Source organism: Podarcis erhardii (genome assembly GCF_964252035.2).
Source record: "Podarcis erhardii genome assembly, chromosome: 5".
Taxonomy (NCBI): Eukaryota; Metazoa; Chordata; class Lepidosauria; order Squamata; family Lacertidae; genus Podarcis; species Podarcis erhardii.
In genome coordinates, this window is record NC_138509.1 from 35240204 (window position 1) to 35266203 (window position 26000).

Sequence of the window (26000 nt, forward strand, 5' to 3'; positions counted from 1 at the left end):
GCTGTCATTTTAAATTTGAATATAATGTAGGAGGGCCCATGGTCTCCTACTTGCCTTTATCTCTTTACTTGGAAAATATTGCCATCAGAGTAAACTAATAAAGACTAGTTGCTGGGGGATGATGAACAGTAGGGGATGGCTGTTACCTGCATGACCTGGTAGTATGCTTTCTGGATGTATCTGACTAGGCAGTGTTAGAAGTGGGATGCGAAACTAGATTGATCTTTGTTCTCATCCAGCAAAGCTGCTCTTATTATATTATCAATCTTTTGCAGTTTATCTACATCGTTGTTGACTTCTGTTGCCCAGAATTGAACACAAATGAGATCTTCATCAGTGCTGAATAGAATGCTATGGTTATTCATTTGTATCTTAAAGACAGTATTGCTCTTAATGTGGTCTATAATGGCATTGCTGTTTTGTTCCACTACATCACATTCAGTTTATTCCCTATAAGCTGAAGTTTTTAGAAGTGCAGCTGTTCACCCAGTTAATTTTTTTCTCCCTCGTCTCCCCTGCCCACAGTATTGTATGTGTTTCTGTATAGTTCTTTGTTTTAAATATACAACTTTTTTTGGTTTTATCATATTGCTGTGTACCTTACTTTTCATAGATACATCTAACATTTTAGTGTTTGCAATCCCTTTATTTTGGATCCAACATGGTCTATGGTCATCTTCCGCTGTGTTGATTAAGAAATTGAAGAGAGAATTACCAGCACGGCAGGAAATCTCTTTACAATTTGATATTGATCTATTTTATTTCTTTGTGCAGTTTTTCAACAAATTACATTCCTCTTGCAATAGTTTGTTGTTTGTTTGCTACCCTCCCAAATAACCTTTCTGGTGTGGTTGTCATGAAGATGGAGATCAGAAGCCTCGGCATAGCTAAGATATATCAGTGGGTTATTCTCTACCTAATCCAGTCTGGCTTCTTAAAAAAGCAACTTCGTTTGGCTCAGTACAATTTATAACCATTGAACGCTAGTCACTCATATTCTTCTCTGTGCTTCAGTATGTGCTCCAATTTTAAAATGCAGAAGCCAGAATAATTTTTTCTGCTTTCCTTTTAAAATAAAAAAGATGCACTTTACTTTTGCTCTGTAGTCTTTTGGGACTATGACATTTTCCATGAGTTCACACACATAATTACTGGTGGTTCTGAGAGACCAGCGTAACTCCCATGGGATCCTTGAGTGAATGTCATCAGGACCTGCTGACTTGAATATGCTTACATTCTCCAATATTTCTTTGATTTCCTCTTTGGTTATTTATATACCACTTGATGGTAAAAAACTCCCCCTCAAAGCAGGGTGCAAAAAAATAAAACAATAACATTGAGAAAAATTCATAATCATACTTAGAAAAATTAAAATACTAAAACAAATAAAAAATTACCTCAACTGTCTAAGTATCTCAGTAGGCTTGTCCAGACAAGAGTGTTTTTAGCAGGTGACAAAAAGAGTATGGTGAAGTTATTTATTTCATATATATATATATATATATATATATATATATACACACACACACACACATACATACTGCTTGATTGTTGAAAAAAACTTCAAAGCAGTTTACAAAAAAGATTAAAAAATTATTACTTAAAATTATTATCATAATTTAAAACATACAAAAAGTTAAAAGCACAATAGAACAGGCTAAAACAAAATTAAAACTCGTGATCTGTGACCTTTCCTCTCCCTTGGTCCCCCTCCCCATTGTGAAATATCCTATGTTTTATTATTTTTTATAAATAGCTTTCCTTACATAATTAAGTCACATTGCACTGCATACCTTTTGCTTAATTCATATGACTTGGTACTTGGTTCTTTTGAACCATTCCTTGGTACTTGGTTCTTTTGAATCATTCCTAGGCATTTGAGCAATGCTTTCTAGAAATTCGCTGCTGCTAGATGAGTTTTTCAGTAATTTGCATTCTACTAGAGAAGAAACAATATGGGGGAAACTAGGCTTTTGTTTTTATCAAACCATGAGATACTAAGGAGGCAAGTTTTTAAATTAATGGCTGTACAGAGATGGCTGGTACCTTTGAGGGGGAAAAGCTGTTCCTTAGCCTGTGCCTAGATCAGCATTCTCAGAGGTTAAGTGCACACTGATAATAAATCCTTTGGTGTCTTTTTCTGAAGAATTCTAGGAAGAAAATATCATTGAGTTCAATGGGACCTATTCTGAAATAGGTGTGGATAGGACACAAGTTTGTGTTTTCTGCAGGCCCTATGCTGTACTGTGCAGCTTCAACATAAGAGTATTGGTTTTGTATGTTTTACTTGGGACACCTCCAGCCAGAATGTAACTATATCTTGCTGTCAACTGCAGAGAGGTGGAGTAAGATCTCTCCTAAAATGCCAGGTATTTAAAAGTATGCAATGGCTGAGGCCTTTTACAAAGAGGTTTTTGCAGGGTTGATAAGTGCTAGAGAAAGAAATAGGACATGTGACTAAGGGTGTGCACATATGATTTCTTCCTGGAGATTAATACTTGCATATTTAAGCTGGTCAGTCAGAACTTGTTGTTCCTGAAAGATGAGTTTATGTTTTCTGATGTCATGTTCCCCTCCTGCTCTGTTCATTGCTCTCCCATTCCATCACTTTGTACTAAAATGTTAGCAAAGAGGAATTTGTACTAAAATGTTAGCAAAGAGGTAGAATAGCAAAACCAAATTCACTGCCAATAGCTAATAAGCCATAAGTCTTCAACTGTAGCTTGCTTCCACTTCTAAAACAAGCTTTTAACTTCTTTGCATTATAGCTGTGCTGAAACAGCATTAAAAAAATGTTAAGGCACACTGAGGTTATGCAGTGACAACTATTTTTTCTTACTCTTCCAGGAGTGCTGATAAATTAATTATTTATTACATTAAACCTCCTAAAATTGATAGTAGTTTATTTGTAAATTGGAGATCAGTCCACATCTATAGGCTATATAAATCAGTGCTTCTCAAGCTATCTGATGTGGTGGACCTGTAAACCCTCCCCATTCAAATAAGCCAGGGACCAGTCCCTGAAGTGTCCCACACAAACTGGGCTGTGGTAGTCTAGGCTTGGGGTTTTCCAAACTATGGACCACCAATGGTCTGTGATCTTCATTCAGGTGGTCTGGTATGTCCACCATTAAATATTCATACTGATTTTTAATTGCATTTTTATTGCTTCTTTTAAAAGAAACAAAAAAATAGCAATAAAAAATTATACAGTATATCTCATACACTCTCTACAACAGGCAGAAAAACCATTAAACTGTCCACCAAAACCATCAGCTGTTTTCTAGTGTTCTTAGGGCGAGGGAGGTTGAGAACCACTGGTTTAGACTTCTTATTGCAAAGGTAAGTCTCTGGTAGAAAATTACAATAGGTTGGAGTGATTCTTGGAAACCATCTACATTTTAGCTTCTTTTTTTTTTGGTCCTTCCATTTTATACACAGCCACACCTGGGGAAGAACAGCTGGGCAGCTCTTATGACTGAAAAAACCTCCTTCCTGCCCTTGTTGCACTTTTATACCCCCGCCCCCTGGAAATCAGCAGTGACTAGATTTCTCGGACACTGGTTTGCTGCCATGATGTCTGGTTTGCTCCTTAGTCTATGTAAACATCTTAAGCAGCTTTGCAAATAATTACACAGGGAATGTTTGCCCGCCCTAACTAACCCTGTATACTTTGTGCTGCTGCTCCTTCATCCTTTCCCATCCTGCCTCTACTATTGTACCCCTACTATAAAAGTGCTATCTTCTTGTTGCTGCGACACTTCACCATGAGCTTAAAAGTCAGGTTAATTGATAACTGGACTTCAGTATCAAATCTACATGGTTAGGATATCTAGATTCGTAAGTCTTTAACACTTGTGGTTGAAAGAGATGGGTGATAGAATGTTGAGGTAGAACTGACAGGTAATAGAGCACTGTGCTGCAGTTTTTCCTAACTAGGTGAAACAGTATAGAACTGTGGTGTTAGTATGTTTGCATGCCTATGTTCTCTATTGCAGGCTTTTATATTAGTTGGCCCTTAAATATGAAAAAGGTAGAGAAGTGCAGCAAAGCCTTTCCTCCTCCCAGGAGGGGAGGGGTTGTGATCGGGAGATGATTCCCGCGTCATGCAGGGGGCGCTCTGCCCCCTGCTTCAACTCCAGGGCTGGCGCCACGCCCCTCCCCAATTGGGCACCCAATAGGGAAGCTCGATGGGGGTGTGGCTTGCTGCTCAAATGCAGCCGCGCCAGCGATCCCCACCATTGCACACACATTTTCTTCGAGTCACCCACCCTCCACTCCCTTTAGATTAGCTGTTCCTGAGACTTTGCTATGGACCTCTGGTTGGTCGCCCTGTTTAACCAGGGGGCCTGGTAGGAGTTTTTTCCAATTGGCTAAATTGGCCCGGCCTCTTGGTTTTTTCCGCCTACCTTGTAGCAACCGTCACAACTTTCGTGGTATTTGGCGGTTAGGCATTGGAATGTGTTGTTGGTGTTTCGGGTGGCAAGGTGTGGCCATCGCCTTCCCCGACAATTTTGGGTATTCCGCTAAAGGAATCCGGCGGTCGTGGATCCTGTCTGATGCCCGTGTGGTGGGGGGCCATGGCACGACCCTCGGTGACATCAGGAAGAGAGCCTATAGTTGGATTAGCATCAACAGGCTTCCCCTACTGGTGGTTAACCCCTCAGACTCACCCCTCTATGAGTGGGTGGAGTCTAATGTTCCGTGGTCCAATGCCTAAGCCAATACCTTCTCACATGCTGTAATCAATAAAGTTGTGGCCTTTACCTTACCCATTAACCTTACATTCTGTGTCCACGTGTCTTTATTCCCCAAGTGGGGATCGGGTCCTCGAATCACAATTAACTTTGACACCTGACTCCTAAAATAGCTTTTCAGGAATATCAGCAATAGTGGATGGGTAGGGTGAGTAAGTATGATGCAACCTAAGACTGGGGACAGTGACTGGTTTTCCCTCGCAAGTTGCAGACTGGATGGCTAGTTAAAGTTTTTTTTGATTGTAGCCTTTGCTTATCTGTGTTTCCTTGTTAATGCAATTTAGTAAAATTGTTTCACTGGTCTTTCTCCTCATACCCACAGGTATTAGCAGTTGTCTCTCGTGGTCATAACTGCACTTTAGGTGTACCTATAGATATAATATTTTTGAGTTCTAGTCTTCAGAAGTGTTTGTGCTGCTCTTTCATGCATATACTCATTGGAAGCTACAATGCTACTGTTAATCTTTCCCCCCACAATTTTTTGGAAAGCTTGATAAGTAGAAATTGGAATAATCTCTAGGAGTGTAATTTACGGTAATAGATTTCACTGCTGAATATCTCATTGTGCAGAGGTGGTGAACACAAGGCATAGTGGGTTATGCTGCCCTCTTGTGCTGAAAGTCAGGAAACACATACCTTTGTCCATTAATAGCTCCCTTCCTCCTCTTGACCAGTCTGTTTCCTGTCTTGACCAGGAGCAGAGGTGTGTGTGTACTCCTCAGTTGCCTACTCCTCAGACTTGTGGTTGGTGTTTTAAATACATTTTGTCGGTGTGTGTGTGTGTGGTTGGTCTTTGTCTGATCTGTGTTTTGTATTGCTTGCCAGAAGTCCCCCCTCCAGGTTTTACCTTACTGGTGTTTTCCCACAACATCACTTTTTTCCAGCTTTTATTATCTGATTTTCACCATCAGGTCCGAAGGGTGGGTTACAACAGTTTAAAATTCATCATTAAAACAGTTAAAACAAATGTCACCTTTGATAGTACTTAGTTCTTGGTAGAATTTGAGTGACTTGGCTGAGGGTTTACACAGGATGGTAGATGCAAGCTGAGATACTATGTATATATGGACAGTACAATAATAAAGTAAGTATACTTTAAATGTAAGTGAAATTGGCTTTAATCGTTTCTTTGACAGATAGTCTTCTGGATAGTTTTTGAAGATGTCAGTACTTTAGAATCAAAGACAAATAGATGAGTCTTTCTATATTGTATAATTAAACCAAAAATAACGTTTCTGGGTCTTATACTGCTCCTTTGTGTCCACTTAAATAGAAGTTTAAGAGTAAGATGACTAGCACTGAGCAAGTTCTTATTGCATGACAATATTCTGCCATTGCCTGGAGGTTTGAGAAGATACTACTTTCTTTCACTGACTTTAAAGTGGGGCTTTGTTTCTTTTGCCCATTAGTGGTTCTCTACGTCCTCTAATTGCAGGATGCTGAGCAGATATATCTATTCCAGTATTCTGGTTGTAGTTCAGGTACTGAGCCAGAAATGTTTTGGAGTATTTATTCCATTTTCTTTGTTTAAGTATGTAAACACATGTGAAGCCTCAAGATAATAATAGAGGCTGTCAAGGAAGGGAACTCCCCACCATTCGTGGATTCCATGAAGTGTGTTGTCTTTTCTGCCAATTCCAGAAGCTCCACAAGGAACTCTGATAGGCTTCTGAAGACAATTGCGCTAGAACATTACTTTCATTAAAGTGCTCAACTTTAAGAATTTCTTCCAGTGCTGATTGCTTATCTGACTCAAGACTTCATCTGTGCACTTTCAACTTCTAGTTGCCTAAACAGTGCAGTTGGCTTATACTTTCAGTAGAATTCTGAAGTTTTCAGGTGACCCTGCAGTGCAGTGCTTAATAGGTTCTTCAGCAAGTAGTCAAATATCTGTCAGGTTCCATGCCTCTTTATCAGGGAGAGCTTAGTGCTGATTGTAAAGGAGTGAATCCTATACAGGTGACTCAACTTACACGCGGGTTACATTCCAGGGGTAGTGCATAAAGCCAAAATCTCATATAGTCAAAACACATTTTAGGTTCAGTGGTGGGTGGGATTGCCAAAGTAATAGTTTTTTCCTGGACACCTGCCCTCTTTCTGCCTCCTTTTCAATTTTCTAAAAATAAAGAATTGCCTACTGTGTAAAGCTGGATGCATGCAAGTTAAATGCATGTAAGTTGTGAGTTAGCTGTATAGTTAAGAAAACTTAACACTCTCTAGGCAGGCACCATTCTAGACCACTGCTCTGCACTCACCATAGCCATCAGGTCTCCTTTTCACTTTTCCACCAATGCCACTATTGAGAAGACCATGTCTCAAGGTATGCTTCTGCATTCCAGTCTGCCTTGGCTGAATGTCTCTGCCTGGAAGTTGAATAGAAGGCTCCTAAAGGCCACCCACCTAAAGTGGTAGGTACCGTTCTGTCATCCAGGTATCCTTCCATGCTCTGCATTTATCATTCTGCATGATCAGTCTTCCTAGACAGTGTAAAGAAGGTCAACTGCATTTAAAGAATGCTGGGATTACTGCAGCATCTTCATACTACCTTGTCAGCATTGCAGAAGCTGCCATTTGAGTTGTTAAAATCTGTGTCTCTTTGTTGTTTCTCAGATTGGTTTTTTTAACCCCTAGTTGTCATCACTTCAGTCTGTCATGGTGGTTGTTCTTTGCACAAATTTGTCATTCATCTCATAAACATGCTTCCATTTTCAGCAGGAGCAGGAACTTGTCCTTACAACCTGTTGCTTTCCAGCCTTGGAAAGGGCATGGTATTGTCTGGATGTGTGAAGAGCTTTGAGGTTTGCTTTGGGAACCAAACAGTTTAGGCAGTCAGAGGCTTTCTTTAATCTTTTTCAGCCAAAATGACAGGGGGAGCGTCCACCAGAGCAAGGTGAATAAAAGGCTATATTTTCCTTGCTTTCATATTCTCTGACATAGCCTTTCCCATCCTTTCCCCCAGATGTTGTTGGGCTATGACTCCCATCAGCTTCATCCAGCATGGCTCAGTGGTCAGGGATGATGGGAATTGTAGTCTCAACAACATATGGGGACATAGGGTTGGGAAAGGTTACTCTAAATTACCTGTTCCATCTAACATTATGACTTACTCTGCAGATTGGTGGTAGTATCTGCAGTTTTTGCAAATAATACCCTACACAAAGTTTGTTGAATCTCCACATGGTCACATCCTGACCTTCTGAGAATGGTGGCGGTCTCTTGATGTGTGCAGGACTTTTTGATATTAATTTATTGTTCCTAACCTTTCAGACAATCTGATTTCTTGTTTGTTTCATTTCACTCAGCTTCTCTGAAGAGAAAGTTGTTTAGCTGTACCCTGTCTCTCCTGCTTCTAGAGTTTAAGATGTATCAGCTCTCAGTAGCAAAACATCTGTATGTATTTTCATTCAGGCAGGGTGGTTCTAAGGACATGCCTAAAATAAATTCAATTTTGCAGCAACAAAAAGAATTGATATTGCCAAAGTTTTATCCCACTTCTCCATGAGTAGGCTTGGCATTCTTTAGATGTGTGAAGAGCTATTAGAGCATACGTTAATAGAACAAACTACTGAGGCAAACAAACACTTTCCACCCTAACACCTTGGGAAAGAAAGTAAGAAGCTACACCTTAGTTAGGTGGATTAAAGCATGCATCACATTAGCTTATGAATCACTGAAGTTATTTGTGCCAGAACATCTCAGCATATTCAACCATGACAACTTCAGCAGCTTTTTTCAGCAAATGCGCCTTTTTGCAAGGTATGCAGAGTGGCTATGCAGGCTACACCAACAGCATTCATTAGGCATTACAAAATTGATAAATGTTCTTCAGCAAAGGCAGCTTTGGGGAGGAAGTCCTCCAGCAGGTTATTTAATAGGCAACTGTCGCATGGTTCCCACTAAGAGGTTTTTAGCTTTAGTGCATCTCACCATACCATATATTAGCACCTCTAGAGAAGGAACCCTTGCTCTCACTTGAAAGGGGTTTCTCAGAGGCATCGAACACATGGTAGGTCCTTGAATTTTGGGGATGACTGGCAGGCTGCATAAATGCTTAATTCTGTGAACTGCCCTGAGATCTTATAGTGAAGCATGTTATATAAATTGAATGAATGAATGTAGGGAGGATTGTTCTGCTTTCACAGTTGGAGGCAATATGCTTCTGAATACTAGTTGCTGGAAACTACAAAAGGGGAGAATACTCTTGTGTTCAGGTCCAGCACAGGTTCTGGTTTTCCCCAGGCAAATGATTGGCCACTGTAAGAACAGGATGCTGGATTAGAAGGGCCATTGGCCTGATTCAGCAGACTCTTCTTATGTTCTTAGGTTTTCTCCTGTGCTGCATTGCTTTGGTGATTTGTTCTGTATATGAGTAATGAAACAGACTGGTCAAGAGATGAAGGAGCAAGGAACAGAGAAAGGTCTGTGTTTTGTGTCTTTGGGCAAAAATGGGTAGCATAGCCCACCATGCCATCTGAGAAACGTATTTCAGGCAAGAAAAATGGTTCCTTTCCTTTTTAGTAGGCTTAAGTGCTTATGCAAAGGTAATTTGATAGAGTACAGTATATCAGGCTAAATATATGATACTTTGCTTCTTTATTACAGTACTTACTGACAATCTAATGTTAACGTGAGGCTTCTATTTGTTTGCTGAATTTATGCTATTTCAATTCCTGGATGAGATGGCTATAAAAAGATCCAGTATGAGAACCTATAGAAAATTATCTGTAGGAATGTAGGCTGTGTATAGCCCGTGATGGTTGAAATTATGCAAATGAGCCTGACTGGACTCTTGGCCTCATTGCTTTCTCCACCCTCGCTTTATTTTTTAATATATATGTATATACTATACTTAAATAAAATTCTCAACCTGGTTACCGTATTTTTCGCCCTATAGGATGCACTTTTTCCCCTCCAAAAATGAAGGGGAAATCTGGGTGCGTCTTATGGGGCGAATGCAGGCTTTCACTGAAGCTTGGAGAGTGAGAGGGGTCGGTGCGCACTGACCCCTCTCGCTCTCCAGGCTTCAGGAAGACATCCGCAGCCTAGGCAGCCCTGTAGGAGTTCCCGCAGGGCTGTCTAGGCTGCGGATAGCAGCTTGCTTCCCGGAGCGCCGGGTGCGCTGAAAGCAGAGCGCCCGGCGCTTCGGGAACACATCCGCAGCCTAGGCAGCCCTGCGGGAGTTCCCGCAGGGCTGTCTAGGCTGCGGATAGTAGCCTGCCGCCCGGCGCGAAAGGCGCCCTGAAGCAGAGCGCCCCTCGCGCCGGGCAGACATCCGCAGTGTGGGGAGTCCTGCAGGAGTTCCCCGCATGGCTCCCCACGCTGCGGATAGCAGCCTGCCGCCCGGCGCGATGGGCACCCTGAAGCAGAGCGCCCCTCGTGCCGGGCAGACATCCGCAGCGTGGGGAGCCCTGCAGGAGTTCCCCACAGGGCTCCCCTCGCTGCGGATAGCAGCCTGCCGCCCGGTGCCGCCATCCCGCTGTTCCTTGACCTGGTTCGGTTTCCCCGACCTGGTTTTTGGGGGGAAAATAAAGGAATTTTTTTTTTCTTTATTTCCCCCCCCCCCAAAAAAAACGAGGTGCGTCCTATGGGACGGAGCATCCTATGGGACGAAAAATACGGTAAGTGTTGTTTTTTAAAAAACCCACTTAAAAATTAGATCTTCTTTCCTAGTTAGTAGGGCAAGGGCAAACCATATGTTTGCTGGTTTGGATTAAATGGAACATCATGGCTACCTTACATCAGGAGGGGAGAAAGGGATATCCCATGTCAGCAAGGCTAAGGCCCAGGCATGTTAATGTCAGAACGTAGCTTACCATTATTTTTGAACTATACCTGTACTTAGATCATGTAAATTGCTTCAGTGGAATTAAGATTTCACTTCCTTTTACATAAGTTCCCAATGAAGTGCAGAAATCAGCGAAAGACTGATTTAAAATCATATTATGTATAATCTGGTGAAAAGTGTAGAATAGAAGAACTTACTCTCTTTCTGGATGTCTTGCAAATTACTCCAACACAAAAGTTACTAGTGTACAAGATAGTGTGCAGGTTGTTTTTTTTTAAAGATAAAATCAGATAATTCTGCATTTACCTTAAAATGAATCTCATTTCTATCAAGCATACAATATGAATTTCTGTGTAGAAGATTTTTTTTTAAAAAAAATTACTTCTGAGGACAAGGGGTTTGTGTATTTATTTATTTACTTACATAACACAGTTTGTGTGTGTCTATATGAATTATTGTTGCAAATTTAAAAAAGTAGCATGATCAACCAAACAACATGGATGCTTACCACTTGGATAAGTGCTATTTTGGTTTGTAATTACCTGTTTTGTTTACTTGCAGGTGCAAATGAAGGTTTTTGCTTTCGTTTGGTTAGACTTGACTATGATTTTGGGAAACAAGCCAACTTCAAAATATGGTTCACGATCCTGGCTTTGTTTCCTACCATGTATAATAATCACAATTCTCTGATTGGGTGAAATGAGTTGCTGTCATCAGTTTAAAATGAGTGGCATGCATGGAAACGTTTTTTTCTTTTGTTACATTTATATCCTGCCTTTACACCAATGAGCTCAAGGTGTCCTACACAGGTCTCTCCCTTTCCATTTTATCTTTGCAACAGCCCTATGCTGTGGGTTAGGCTGTGAGGTAGGTGAGACCATAACTGACCCAAGGTAATCCAGTGAGCATCATGGCTCAGTGGATATTACTATACAGAAGGTTCTGGAGATAACAGCTGGTATCTGTTGATCAGGTGCATTTTGCTGCAGATGATGGAAAGGCAAGTGTCAGTCTAGTTTTGTGGTTATGAACAAATATAACAATGAGAGTTTAACAAATTGTAAAACTTGGAGTACATAAAATAGTGTGAGCTGGATTTGAGTGCATTATTCTGGTGAGAGACAGGATGATGGCTTTTGGAGTAGAGACTAGATCTTAACAAATCAGAACATTTTCTTTTCCCTGTGTTTATATGCAGATTTATATGTACCTTCATGCATACAAAAGAGCTGAAAGACAGCTTTCAAGCTCCCAGGACTTGCATTCTTCTCCCCTGTGTTGTGTGTGAGAGGCTTGGAGCCATATGATGCTGTGGTACAGGAACAGGAGATGTTCTATATCTCTTGGCAGCATATGCAGCTACCCAGTCTCTGAATACTCAGAGCTTGCCGAAGTAGCCCAAATGGACAGACTGCTTCTGTTTGTACTCCACAGATGGTCTGACTGGAGCAAGCTTGCAACTTGGGAGGTTCTGGTGAAGGGAAGGAAGCGCCCTGGATGTGGAGATTCTGTAGCTCTTCAGTAATCTGATCCTTGCAAGGCTGTGTCTTGGCAGCTAGGAAACACTAGAGAGCAACTAAGTCAAACTTAGTGGTCAACTACGCATAAATCACTAGATCCATGGTGGCTGTTTTGATGATAGGGACTGCATGGGTATGAAACAGTTTCTTGACCCTCAAGCTGAAGGGTAGACTGAATAAAATTGTGAGTTATATGACATATAATACTGTTGTTACACTGCTTGATCTTTCAAAATGGTAGATATTAATTTCTCTCTATTGAAAACAAGACCATTCTGCTTCCAAGTAATTGTTAAGATTACATGTGAGCAATCCAAGGCCCTCAAAGACCTTCCCTATGGGTTGGCAAACCACCGCCTGTGCCCCTCTGTACTCCCAGTCCTGTTCTTCTTAGCCTGCCAAACAGTTGTTTCCCTGATGGTGGAATACTAGAACCTTTTTCTCTATAGAAAGTGTCTGAAATGGTTGCTTAAATCCAGTCTCTATAGTTACTTACTTGAAATATTTAACACTTTATGTACTATTTCACAATGTTGCTCTGTAAATATTTCTCTTAACTTGACTATTCAGATATTTATCCAAATATAATTGCAATGGGTTTTCCTGCAGAAAGACTTGAAGGAGTATACAGAAACAATATTGATGACGTTGTGAGGTAAGAATTTGTGTCTGTGCATCTTAATGTCATCTGGGAGTAAATGTATAAATATGAGATTTCTTGGGGACAAAATGTTACATCCCTCTGTATGTTCCCTTCCACAGGTTTCCCCATTTCTGAGATTATCACATATTTTATTCAAATGAGAACTAAAACAATGTTTTGGTATCTTTTACAATGCAGTGTGTTTTTCTCTGCCAAATCTGAAACAAAAGCAAATATTAAGATTTGAAGTTTTAAGGTAATTAACTGAAGTATTACTTTTTTACATGACAATATATCAGCGTTATGTTTAATCTAGCTAGTGCATTCATCATTACTATTTTTATTTTTGTATAATTTTGCAGTTTGGTGTCAGTTCAGCAAATCTAGTACCTCTGAATTCATCTATGCACTTAATAGCCATATTGTGTAAGGCAGAAATTAGTTGACAAGTTTGGCTGTTAATTCTCTTCAATGAACGTTTGCCTCTCTAATTTTAATCTCTGCTAGTATGTGAAATCTGCATATTAGGTGTAACATTAACAGATTCCAATCCCAATCCCCTTCACTTTTTTTCTAATCCTCTCCTTCCATGCCAGCCCACAGATAGCAGTTCACACACGTACAATAGATGGAAGAAAGGGAGGGGGATGACAGAACAGGAATGACCTCATGATGATTTTATATAGTCTTGTTCCTTTTTTTGACATTGTTTTGTGAAACTGTAATTCAAGTATTTACCCTCCCAAAATTTTCCACCGTAAATGACTTCTAGGGTGACTATAACAATTTATTTTAGCGTTATAATCTAAAAGCTGCGGGAGGGCAGCTACACAAAGTTCTGGTGATAGAGAAGTATCATATTTTAGTGCTGAAAGGTGAAACTCATCTAAAACCAGGGTAAATAAGATCAATGATTTAATAAAAACATTATTTTAAAAGAAAACCCACTTTTTTGGGGGGGGAGGATCATATTACATGCTAGTCTAGTATTAAATATGGATATAAGCATGTAAGTCCTGTTACTAATCTTTAAGCTAAGTAGATGCTTCTACGAGATCAATTGAGTTAAAGGAGAATTTGATGATTTCTGAAATATGAATGTTCATGCTCTATCTCCAACATAGGCATTTCATTTTCACCTGTTAAAAATGGGGGGGGGGGGGCGTTTAGGAAAATGCATTGCACTGGCATATGTATAAGCACCTGGAACTCTTTGGATGTTGCAGTTGCATCTGTACATAAAATTACAACCTTTCACAAAGTAGTTCAGGTGTTTCCACCTTCGTCCAATTTCTCATTACCTACCACAATCTCTAGCACATACCTCCTTCACATATCATATACACAAAATGTTCATGGCCAGTAAAGGTTAGGTGTTGATTGTGTGAGAAAAATGTATGGAGCAGAGCATCATGATAGCTTACTGAGCTTGCATGTCCTCATATTGGTGGCTACTATGCAGTTCCCTAGATTTTTATTAGTTAGTTGTGGTTTGATATGCTGGTTATCTAATAGCTTTACAATGGAGCACTTCTGTATATTTAGAAAGGAATAGCCACATATGAGTTAATTCTTTTTAAAAACCATTCTAAAAAAATTTTTTACACAAAAAGTAAAGGTAAGAAAATTGTAAATATTAGCACAAAACCTTTATTAACAACTTTAGTAGACCAACCAAAAAACAGCTCATATTAAAATATTTTGCAAGCTTTCAAGTTCTTCAGAATTCTTCATCAGACTACTTGGTGAACAATGGAGTTGAGCGGGGGAGGGAGAAAATTTGGCTGCTATTGAAACCATAGAGTGAGTTTCTTGTCATATTTTTAACATGAAATGGTCAAGGAAATAGCATATACTTAAGTGATATGCAAGTATCAGGGCTTTAAAAAAAAGAGTTTGAGAAGTATTGATTCATAAAGGTAGGTGATGTTTTTGCAAGATATACTTGTATCTATCTAAATAAGTTGGTGAATTTTATCAGGGATGTTGGTTTCAGTGGCCTTTATTACCCTGTAAGTGAAAGAGCTACTGTATATCAAAAGTGGCATAGTGCCAATAACTAATGCTTTCTGCTTAAGGTTTGGACCAGGGGTCAGCAAACTTTTTCAGCAGGGGGCCAGTCCACTGTCCCTCAGACCTTGTGGGGGCTGAACTATATTTTTTGGGGGGAAGGAATGAACAAATTCCTATGCCCCACAAATAACCCAGAGATGCATTTTAAATAAAAGGGCACATTCTACTCATGTAGAAACATGCTGATTCCCGGGTCATCAGCAGGCCGGATTTAGAAGGCGATTGGGCCGGATCTTGCCCCGGGCCTTAGTTTGCCTACCCATGGTTTGGACCCTTGCTAAATTTTTGTTTGCTTCCTCACTGTGACCTTGCTTTGTTCCCTGTTTTGTGAGAGCAGAGTACTGGGGAATTGTGCAAAAGTGAAAGTGTGCATAGAACAATAGGCAGTGTTTTTCATTGGTTATGCAATGAGTAGGGATTGATTATATGAGATTAAGGCTTGCACTTTCTCAGTTGCATTTATTTTGCAAGTTATTTGGAATTGGGCAATTAATGTAGTTTGTGATTAACTTTCATTTAGCTGCTTTAGTTTTCCTCATCTAAATTGAGGTTGAATCCCTTATTCTGAGGCAGATTCTATGAAATCTAAAATTAAATGCTAGTATTAAAGAGTACTAATTCTTACCCTTGCATAGAACAATAAGGCCATCTTTAGAACAACATCTGCTTCAGTTTCTCAATAAAAATGCTTCGTGGAGTAAACTGCAATTTTAATTTCACACACTTTCCCACATTAGTAATTGTGAGGAAACATTTGTGCAAATTAAGGGAAGCAGCAATAGTAGCTACTACATACACATCAAAATTGATATCAACATTTAGGTGGAGACAGATACGTCTTATTGAGCAACTATGTAAAATAATGATGTCAAATATATGTTTGTGTGACTTGTGTGTGTTTTTCTTTAAGGTTTTTGGATTCAAAACATAAAAACCATTACAAGATATACAATCTGTAAGTATACTTTGCTTCTTACATATACTGACCCAAATATTTCTAACAGAGGAAGTTAAGTTCCTTTTTATTTGAGAGGTAGATCTCAAAGATATTCAACAGACTTAAACATGAAAAAATGCTGAATGTAAGCATTGTGAACTTATTTTGTAAGGGTGGTGGTATGGTGCAGTTTAATGTTACTTGGGCTGCTTTAAATAACATGGTAGAATGCCTACCTTGCAGCTTGTAACCTTATGATAAAGTGAAATTATTCCGGCAGTTTTTTGTTGATTTGATGACATCATCACAGTGAAGCAAAATTGTTATGTGTTTCATTAAACTTTTTGTGGAAAGCCTTAGTTTGCTATTCTCAGGGTACATTTTATATATTGAATTCTTTCAGATTTTGCTATATAGTTAAATTTCATGTCAAGGATCCTAGGGCTTATAGTAAACTAGAAAGAAACAGATGTATGAGTAACATTTTTATCAATTGAAAAATATATATAAAGAAAAACATAAGAATGACTACATCCACACATGATACTTATGTTCCAGATTTGATTTTTAATCAACTGAACAGTTGATTTTTTAAAATCCAGAACATTTACCATTTTAAAAAAGTTATGTTTTTCAAGCTGTTAAATGTTTAGGATTTTTAATAAAAGAAATGATGTAACATTTCTTGATGTAACAGCTAGAGCAAAGAAAACCAATAAAAAGAGCAGCAGCCATCAGTTTCCCATTAAAAACAACAACATAAATTTACATTCATATGGGAGAAAGTGATCCCTGAAGTACCTAAGGTCAAAATCATTTGAATTGTGCCTGGGAACTCAGTAGGACCTAATAAAACTTTTTCAGCCCAGATGTAATATGATCAGACCAACATGTCTCAGTCTTGTTCTAATAGTGTCAAGTGGTTTCCATTGAAACAGCTGGTAAAATAGAGGGGGAAAGCTCAGTTTTAGCAGCAGTTTCAATGCAAACCACTTGGTGCTACTGGAGCAGCAAAGCTCTTATGCTGCAGTTCTCAGGTCCCTGACAAACAGCTGGCTGTCGGGCACTTGAGAAGTACTATCCAGCTACATTATGTGGGCATGACAACCTACCTGTCACCCATCTTTTGTCATAATGAGATCAGATTGACAGGTTGATTGTCATGCCCCTCCGTCAAAGTTAGCTGGCAGTTTGGGGTCAGCTAAAGAGCTGGCCCAATGGGCCAAAAAGGTTTTCCACCCTGTGTTACAGGAATAAGCCTACACAAGCCTCAGACTTGTACTGTTCCTGTCTGTCTTCCTAGTTTGTGCATGCACAGAGAAAATTTAAAGCTTTCCCTCTAGAACTAATCACAGTGACATCCAAATTCTGCAAAATGATTGGTTTTAACTAAGAATATCATTGGTAAAGCTTTCTTCCTTTTTTGTGTTACAGGTTCATGTTATTGTTCAAGTCTGTAATATCTGTTACTTCTCCAGAATGTTACTCATTAATAGTAATTCAATTTGGTGGAATAATCTGCTTGGTATTTTGATTTGCTGAGCTTCTTTTTGTTTTAACTTCACCTATTTCTACTGGCTTTAAATGTTTTACCTATGTGGTACTTAGGACTGTCACTTGGATACTGTACATGGTGAACTTTTAAATAACTCCATGGTAGATTCAAAATGTTGCATTTCATAGGCTTCCTTCAATGTAATATATACAACTTGCAATGGAAGCATTTTATTATTATTATTTTTTTACAATTCCAACCATATTAGCTTTAGAAGAAATTGCACACTTTTCAGTAACTGGCTTCATGACAGCTGTGGTATTGATCTAGCACAGGGATCAGCAACCCAGTAGGTGTTCCAGACTCCGAGCTTTCATTTTTTTTTAAAAAAAGTCTAGCCCTCCTAGAGGAAAATTGTGGATCAAAATGTGCAGGTATCTTTAAAGTAATTAGTGTGGCTACCTCATCCCCCCCCCCCCCCCCGGTAGTGAGAAATGCTCCCTGTTACTAAACAGCAACAGCATCTCTCTCTTTCTCTGTCTATGTGGTCTCTAGAATCAGGAATCAGGACCAGCAGCATATAGCTGACTTCCCATGATGAGCATGTCAGGGGTGGTGTGTCTCTCTAATGTGTTATGCCATGCTCCTTCCATGACTGCCATAATTAGTGCTCCCAGCACTCTCAAAAATGTGCCTTTCACCAGGGCAGATTTCAATCTAAAATTCAGAAATAGCTTGCTGGCCAGTTGAGAATGTTACTATTATAAAGCAGTTTACCAACAGCCTGTTGATTGCGGTTGGAGGACGGAATACAGCATTTAGTTTTTGGGGACCAAATATATACATTGGGTTTTGTAAACCTATGGGGTACTTTTAAATTCACAGTACCATTTGTAGTGATCTTAAGGAAATTGAAAAAGTTGTCTATCTTCAAAGTATTGTTTTTACCCTCTATGCTCCTCTTTTACAAGAAATTTAAAGAACTAGTTTTGTGCTAAGTATCTGTAGACATAATGAGTACCTAATACATAGCAGTCTGCAGGGTCACATAGACCCACAGGAACATCTGTGTATGGTTTTCAGTTTTCTCAGTCATTCCAGTAGGGATAGAATTGATCCCCAAAACTGTAGGAAAGAAAAAAAGGAACATTTCACTAAATAAAGGAATCTTCTAAAATGTCATATGGCAATATAATAGAAAGGGAACCTCCATCTAAATCCGTCTTCATAACAACTTTTTGAAGTAGGCTTATTAGGCCAGGAGTTGGTGGTCTGACAGAGTGTGAAGGTCACCCATTGAGCTTCATGAGAGCATGGAAATGTGGATTTGGTTCTCTCTGATCCAGGTCTGATGCCTCACTGTTACAGACTCACCCTCCCTTCCATATCTGTGGACTTACATGCACCACATATTTATTTATATGGCTTGAAGAACATCTGAAACTTCTGGCTAAACATATATATTAAGCTTAATGGAAGTGTTGTTTCTAATATGGATATAGTATTAGTTAAAAATGTATTTGAAAATGATAAATTTTCTCCCTGGTGAGTAGTTTTGTTGAACTTGTAGTTAATGTATTGCAACTTTTATTTCAGATGTGCTGAAAGACATTATGACACCGCCAAATTTAACTGCAGAGGTATGTCTGTTCTTTCATATTATTTCTCCTAAACTAAGAAGCAAAATGGATTGCAAGTGATTAGAGAGGGATGTTGCTAATGTAGCAAGCCACAGATTTCCTGTGAATTTGATATCCAGTAATTTCTGTGTTGGCCCCAGACAGTAAATAATGATTAGGAAAGGAATTTATCTTTTCAATGAATCACTTTTTCCTGTTCTATATCATTCAAAATTTATTCGGAAGAGACTTGTACTTGGCAAGGACTGACATTCCCATGTATGGATACTAAGTACAATGTCTGTGCATAAAGCACTGTGTTTTCTCAGGTGTCAGTCACCTGATGTCATTATGACATCAGACGATTACTTGTGGGCCCTGCCCACCTGTCAAGTTGACCCGCGGAATGGAGGAAGATAAAAATCTGGCATACCCAGCCAAAAAGGAGCCCCACCCCACCCTGTGTTAAACAGTAGTGAAGACTTTTTGGATATAACAGTATGGCTATAACAGGCTGCTCTATGTACTGCAGTCTCTTTATAAATTTTTGATAATATAAATTACTGATTTTTGGCTGGCTCTGTTTTATTCCACGACCAAATTATGACATACCAAACTCTGTGTAGGCCATGAACAGCATATAGTAGCCCACGTGTGACTTAATTTTTTGCTGCCTTACTGGGATTCCCAAACACTTGGCAGGTCATAATAAATGCCTGATGGGCTGCATTTGCCATGGTATGTGACAAATTACACAAGCCTTTAATAGATGATTGCTTATGCAATTTGTATACTGTAAATCCTATAATGATTAAAACATCTAATATTGATATGTTAGATTTAACAGTAATCTGACTCTTGACTAATCAGTACACTCTGTTTTATAGTTGCACAGTATCCTTTTGAAGACCATAATCCGCCGCAGCTGGAGCTTATCAAACCTTTTTGTGAAGATCTTGACCAGTGGCTTAGTGAAGATGGCAGTCATGTTGCAGCAATCCACTGTAAAGCTGGAAAGGGACGAACTGGTGTAATGATTTGTGCATATTTGTTACATCGAGGAAGATTTCAGAAGGCACAAGAAGCCCTAGATTTCTATGGGGAAGTAAGGACCAGAGATAAAAAGGTAAGAAGCTTGATTTTACTACATATGCATTATGCCTTTATTTGTAAATCAATTGTGTAGGGTATCTTGAAACTGGTGGGTGGTTTGTTTTTTGTTTGCTTTTTTGACATGCTTATGTTTGTGCCATGAATGTACAGTAATTCTAAAAATGGTACCATTTTTTAGATTTTTTTCTTGCACAAATGTAGTCAGCAACCTTTGCCAATAAAAGGTTGGGGGAGAGGAAACTCAGTCTTAGGTATGGGCAAGATAAAAAAATTCCTTCCAGTAGCACTTTAGAGACCAACTAAGTTTGTTATTGGTATGAGCTTTCATGTGCATTCACACTTCTTCAGATACTTCTTCAGATACCTCCAGATACCTCCAGATAGTTGGTCTCTAAGGTGCTACTGGAAGTAATTTTTTTATTTTTTATTTCCCCCCGACTATGGCAGGCCAACATGGCTACCTACCTGTAATTAGGTATGGGCAGTCATGGGCAGGAATTCCGTTCCAAGATGGCGGCGCATTCATATGCTGCAGCTCTGAGCTCCCAATACCTCACCTACTCACGCACAAAACTGGTAAACATTGGGCTCACAAGAAAAATAGAGATAACTAGAGAGTTTCAAAGGTCTCACTGTATACCAAACTCCATAGTAAGACCTCCAGGATCTCTATGGATGGTCGACGGGAGGGGGAAGTGCCGAAAGAGAAAAGAGCGAAAGCAAAAATGTGGTTGCAGAGCTGGTCTGTTAACCCGGCTTCGAAAAAGACCCACGAGACCAAGACGCTGCCAAGCGTCTTCCTGACCAACACCAGATCTCTCGTCCACAAAATTGACCAACTGCAGCTGCTGATGGCAGCAAACAAGCTTCTTTGTGAGAGCTGTGTGGTAATTATTACAGAAACTTGGCTACATTCAGCAGTACCGGCTGCGGCAGTTGAGCTGATAAATCGAATAATTTATCGCTCTGATAGAAATGGTAATTCTGGTAAAGCTAGGGGCGGAGGAGTCTGTATTTACATACACAATGGTTGGTGCGCTAACAGCAAAGTAGCTTACAAGTATTGCTCCCCAGACCTAGAATTGATGGCAGTTACATGTTGGCCATTTTATTTGCCTAGAGAAGGAACTGTCATTATTATAGCTGTTTATATTCTATCCGATGCTAATGTCAGTGCGGCACTTTTTAAGCTATATGACGTCATCTCCGAGCAGCAGCATATCCACCCAAAGGGTGCCGTTGTTGTGGCAGGGGACTTCAATCAAGCCTGCCTAAAGACGGTTTTTCCTAAGTTTGAACAGTTTGTGAAATTTCCCACTAGAGGACAGAATATTCTAGATCTCACGTATTCCAACTTGAAACAGGCATACAGGGCAATCCCCTCCCCCCACTTAGGCTCATCCAACCATTCTTCAGTTTTTCTATGTCCGAAGTACATCCCTCTCAGGAGAAGAATTCAGTCAGTTAGAAAAACAGTTAGAATTTGGCCAGAGGGTGCTCTTAGTCAGCTCCAGGATTGTTTTGAGAGCACTGATTGGAGCGTGTTTGAACATCAAGATCTGCATAGATACACAGGTGCTATACTCTCCTATATTAAAGTGTGCATCAATAATGTAACATCGCAGAGATGCATTAGACTCTATGGGAACTGGTCGATCATGATCTTTTGGACCACTGCTTTGCCGATGTGGGGATACAGGGCATAGTCCATAAATGGCTGTGCTGTTTTATCTCTGGTTGGGGACAGAGGGTGGCACTAGGGAGGGAGTTGTCGGCGCACCACCCCTTGGTGTGTGGAGTGCTGCAGGGCGCAGTCCTCTCCCCCATGCTTTTTAACATCTTTATGCCCCTTGCCCAGATTATCTGGAGCTTTGGGCTGGGTTGTCACCAATATGCTGATGACACTGGGCTCTATCTGCTGATGGATGGCCATACCGACTCGATCCCTGACACACTGACCAGATGTTTGGAAGCTGTGGCTGGATGGTTTCGTGGGAGCCAATTGAAACTAAATCCTTTGAAGACAGAGGTCCTCTGGCTGGGTCGGGATGGTATGGGGATGAGGGACCAACTCCCTTCTCTTGCGGGGTCCCAATTAGTGCCATATCCTTCCGTTAAGAGTTTGGGTGTAATCCTTGACGCCTCCTTTCCATGGAGGTGCAGGTTACAACAACCGCCAAGGTGACATTTTTTCACCTTCACCGCATCAAGCAGTTGGTCCCTTACCTTTCCTGCCCCGACCTGGCCACAGTGATCCATGCGATGGTCACCTCCAGGCTTGACTACTGTAATTTGCTCTACGCGGGGCTGCCCTTGAAGCTGCATTGGCTCCCAGTGGAGTACAGGGTCAGATTCAAGGTGCTGGTTTTAACTTTTAAAGCCCTTCACGGCCTAGGACCCTCGTACCTACGGGATCGCCTCTCCTGGTGTGCCCCACGGAGGACCTTAAGGTCCATATAGCAACACCCTAGAGGTCTCTGGCCCTAAGGAAGTTAGATTAGCCTCAACGAGAGCCAGGGCTTTCTCAACACTGGCTCCGGCCTGGTGGAACTCTCTGTCTCTTGAGACCAGGGCCCTGATCTCTTTCCGCAGGGCCTGTAAGACAGAGTTGTTCCACCTGGCCTTTGGCTCAGAATCAGTTTGATTCCCTCCCCCTTTTTCTTTTTCCTTTCTCTTCCTATGATGAGATTGCTCCCTAATTGTTTTAATATTGTATCTTAATCTTTTAAATTGTATTTTAATCAACTTGTTTTTATTATTGATTGTTAGCCGCCCTGAGCCCAGTCTTGGCTGGGGAGGGCGGGGTATAAATAATTTATTATTATTATTATTATTATTATTATTATTATTATTATTATTATTATTATTATAGCATCTACACAAGTTCTGCCAAAAGAAGATAGGTCTTCAGTTCACAGATGCCGAGCCTCTTCTTCCTTCCAATAGCAGCTCAAATGGTCAAATGGAGTGTAATATAATTGGTATATGATTACTTATTTCAGAATCTGAATTTGAGCATGAAGCATGAGAAATAAAGTAGTTGCTGGTGCCCATTGGGACTGGTAGGACAGAAGCCTGGCAGTCTCCATAGTAGGTGGAGACAGAGCCAATGAAGGGCAGAGCCAACTAATTCTTCCCCACCCTTCTCCCAGCTGTGTTCTAGAAGGGCAACACTAAGAGTAAGGAGGAGGAAACTGACAGGCAGGGCCACCTTTCTGATTGGAGGCAAGTAAGCAGGTAGGCAGGACCAGGAAAGGACCATTAGCCCTAATAGACCAGTCTCCACTAGAGAAATATATAATAAAAACATTACTGATTTGACTACAATAATTTTAAGGGTGTTTTGACATTCTACCTTTTTAAATTGTTACCCTATAGGTTCTGTCATACTATATTTTAATCCAAATACTAATTGGCTTTGTGCAGTCCTATATGTAGGAATACACCTGTACAGATTGCCATTGGAACCTAAAAAGCTCTCGAAAATTAGGAGCATTGCCTACCAATCATGCAGTAAACTCACTCTCTCATGGGGATCGGAGGCTGTGATTTCCGCTTTAGTTTCTTCCTGACCACACAGGAAGTAGCATCAGAAAGGGACCTCCCTTTGGGAGCTCTGTAAGTCGGTTGTGGTGTTTGAATCTCTTAGTTCACCTTTTCATCAACATAGTGGCTTTCATCTTGCTTCTGTAATAATTGAAACCTTACTTTAGAAATTATGTATTTTTTATTAATTGTTTTCATCGTTTATACCCTGCCATTTAGCCAGAAGGGCTCTCAAAGCAACTTACAAAATGAGTTCTAAGACATGCTGAAAATGCAGTAGTAAATTCTCAGAGTCATTTACCGTATTTTTCACCCTATTGGATGCACTTTTTCCCCTCCAAAAATGAAGGGGAAATCTGTGTGCACCGACCCCTCTCGCTCTCCAGGCTTCAGGAAGCTATCAGCAAGCCTGGGGAGCCCGCGGGAGTTCTTTGCTTCGGGCAGATATCCGCAGCCTAGGGAGCCTTGCGGGAGTTCCTGTAGGGCTCCCTAGGCTGCGGATAGCAGCCTGCTGCCCGGAACGCGCTGAAGCCGCGGCTGGGGGAAAAAATAAATAAATTCCCCCCCTTTATTTCCCCCCCAAAAAACTAGGTACGTCCTATGGGCCGGTGCGTCCTATAGGGCGAAAAATATGGTACATGGCATCTGCTTGGGAGAGGATCCTGTTGTTGACACAAGTAAGAATGGTCAAACCCAGAAAGCTTAACGTTTATTGGACAAATACTTTTAGACTATCATGTGGTCGCACTTTGTGTTCAACACCCTCTGGCACTCTCTTCTGACGGTCACTCATTCTGTGTTGTTCATGCAAGCTACAGGGTCCACTTCTTCAAAGACTTATCATCTGTCCTCTAAGTTGTCATTCAAGCCTTCCACTTTTAAGATGATTAGCCTTAAATTTTTGGCATTGAGATATTTTACTTTTTATATCTTGGCATTGAGATATTTTTTTTCTAGATCTGAAGCTATGGAACCTTCCTTCTTTGTTATTTCTAATTCCATGGCCGCTAAATCTCCCTTGATAGCAAATACAAGGTTACTTTCAAATGATTATGATTTGGGAAATGGCATCTGGCTCTACAGTAGTTGGTTGCACTGAGTTTGTAATTTCTTCTTTGAAGATATATCTCATCAAATAAAAACAACTGTATTTCTGTCCTATCAGGAACTTATGTTGGAATTTATGATTCTCCTCCTCCACGTGTTATCCTTATGACTGAGACATAGGCTGATAGTGAGTAGCCCAAGGTCACCCAGGGAGCTTCATAGTTGTGTGGTGATTTTAACTCTGGTCTCCTATATCCTAGTCCTTCCATGTTCTGGAAAGGCAAAGAAGTGAATACATTGGGTTGGGGATTATATTATCAGTAGGGTTGAAAGTTTAGGGCATTACCTTTTTTAGCAGTTCAGATTGGCACCTTTAAACAGTTCAGGCTCTGGTCCTATCTGGGAGCCATCCCCATGAAATTTAGTTGGTTTACTTCTGAGCAATATATGGTTATTGTGACATTAACACACACTCAAAATTGTGACAGCAGGGATCCCTTCTAAATGAAGATTGGACACTTTTCAGTTTGGTTAGGCACTAAGTATGTAACTGCAATGCTTTAGTGTCCACACCTTTGCAAGAAAGGATGGGATAAAACCAAATGGCCCTGACCATGTGACCTTAGTGGCTTCACCTACATAACCTCTTTGGTCATGTCATGTAACCATTGCAGTTAAGCACTTCTCTTTCAAGTCCACTATTTTCAATACACCTCACTTCTTATTTGTCCACCTTTCATGTTTGGTGGAGGGGAGTGTGGATATACTTATTAATGCTTGAAAACTTTCCACCCACAAGATTTGCTTATCTAAGTGCAAACTGCTCTCTCTCTCTGGATTTCTTGATTATTTTCCTCCTAGGGTGCCTCTATGTATAGTACTTAGTAGTGAATCATCTTGATCTTTGATCAAAGTACATGCACTGGCAGGTTGGGCTTCCCATTTGCCTCTGGACAAGATGCTGTGGTTGATATGCCATAGTGAAAAACTTTCTTGTCATATTTAATTTGAGTACCACACTTGGAGTTTGCTCTTCCATCAGTCATAAGTAAACTCTTGGAACCTATAGTTAAGATAGGGTACAAATTGTGATCCTACAATATTGTTGCTTTGGCACTTACTTCAGCCAGTCATATTAGTGAATTTTCAGCTTTGTATGTTAACTCTTAAAGGTAAAGGGACCCCTGACCATTAGGTCTAGTCGTGACTGACTCTGGGGTTGCGGCGCTCATCTCGCTTTATTGGCCGAGGAAGCTGGCATACAGCTTCCGGGTCATGTGGCCAGCATGACTAAGCTGCTTCTGGCGAACCAGAGCAGTGCACGGAAATGCCATTTACCTTCCCGCCGGAGCGGTACCTATTTATCTACTTGCACTTTGACATGCTTTTGAACTGCTGGGTTGGCAGGAGCTGGGACGGAGTAACGGGAGCTCACCCCATCACAGGGATTCGAACCGCCAACCTT

The 26000-nt window shown here is 40.4% G+C and overlaps 1 protein-coding gene across 1 annotated transcript in view; it reads left to right on the forward strand.

The window, feature by feature from the left end:
- Positions 1-26000, forward strand: part of PTEN (phosphatase and tensin homolog) — a 52140-nt gene that overhangs the window by 9449 nt on the left and 16691 nt on the right. The window contains exons 2-5 of the mRNA XM_081861876.1: positions 12633-12717; positions 15689-15733; positions 18807-18850; positions 19717-19955. Coding sequence (XP_081718002.1) covers positions 12633-12717; positions 15689-15733; positions 18807-18850; positions 19717-19955 — 413 coding nt within the window. The remainder of the gene's footprint in view (positions 1-12632; positions 12718-15688; positions 15734-18806; positions 18851-19716; positions 19956-26000) is intronic.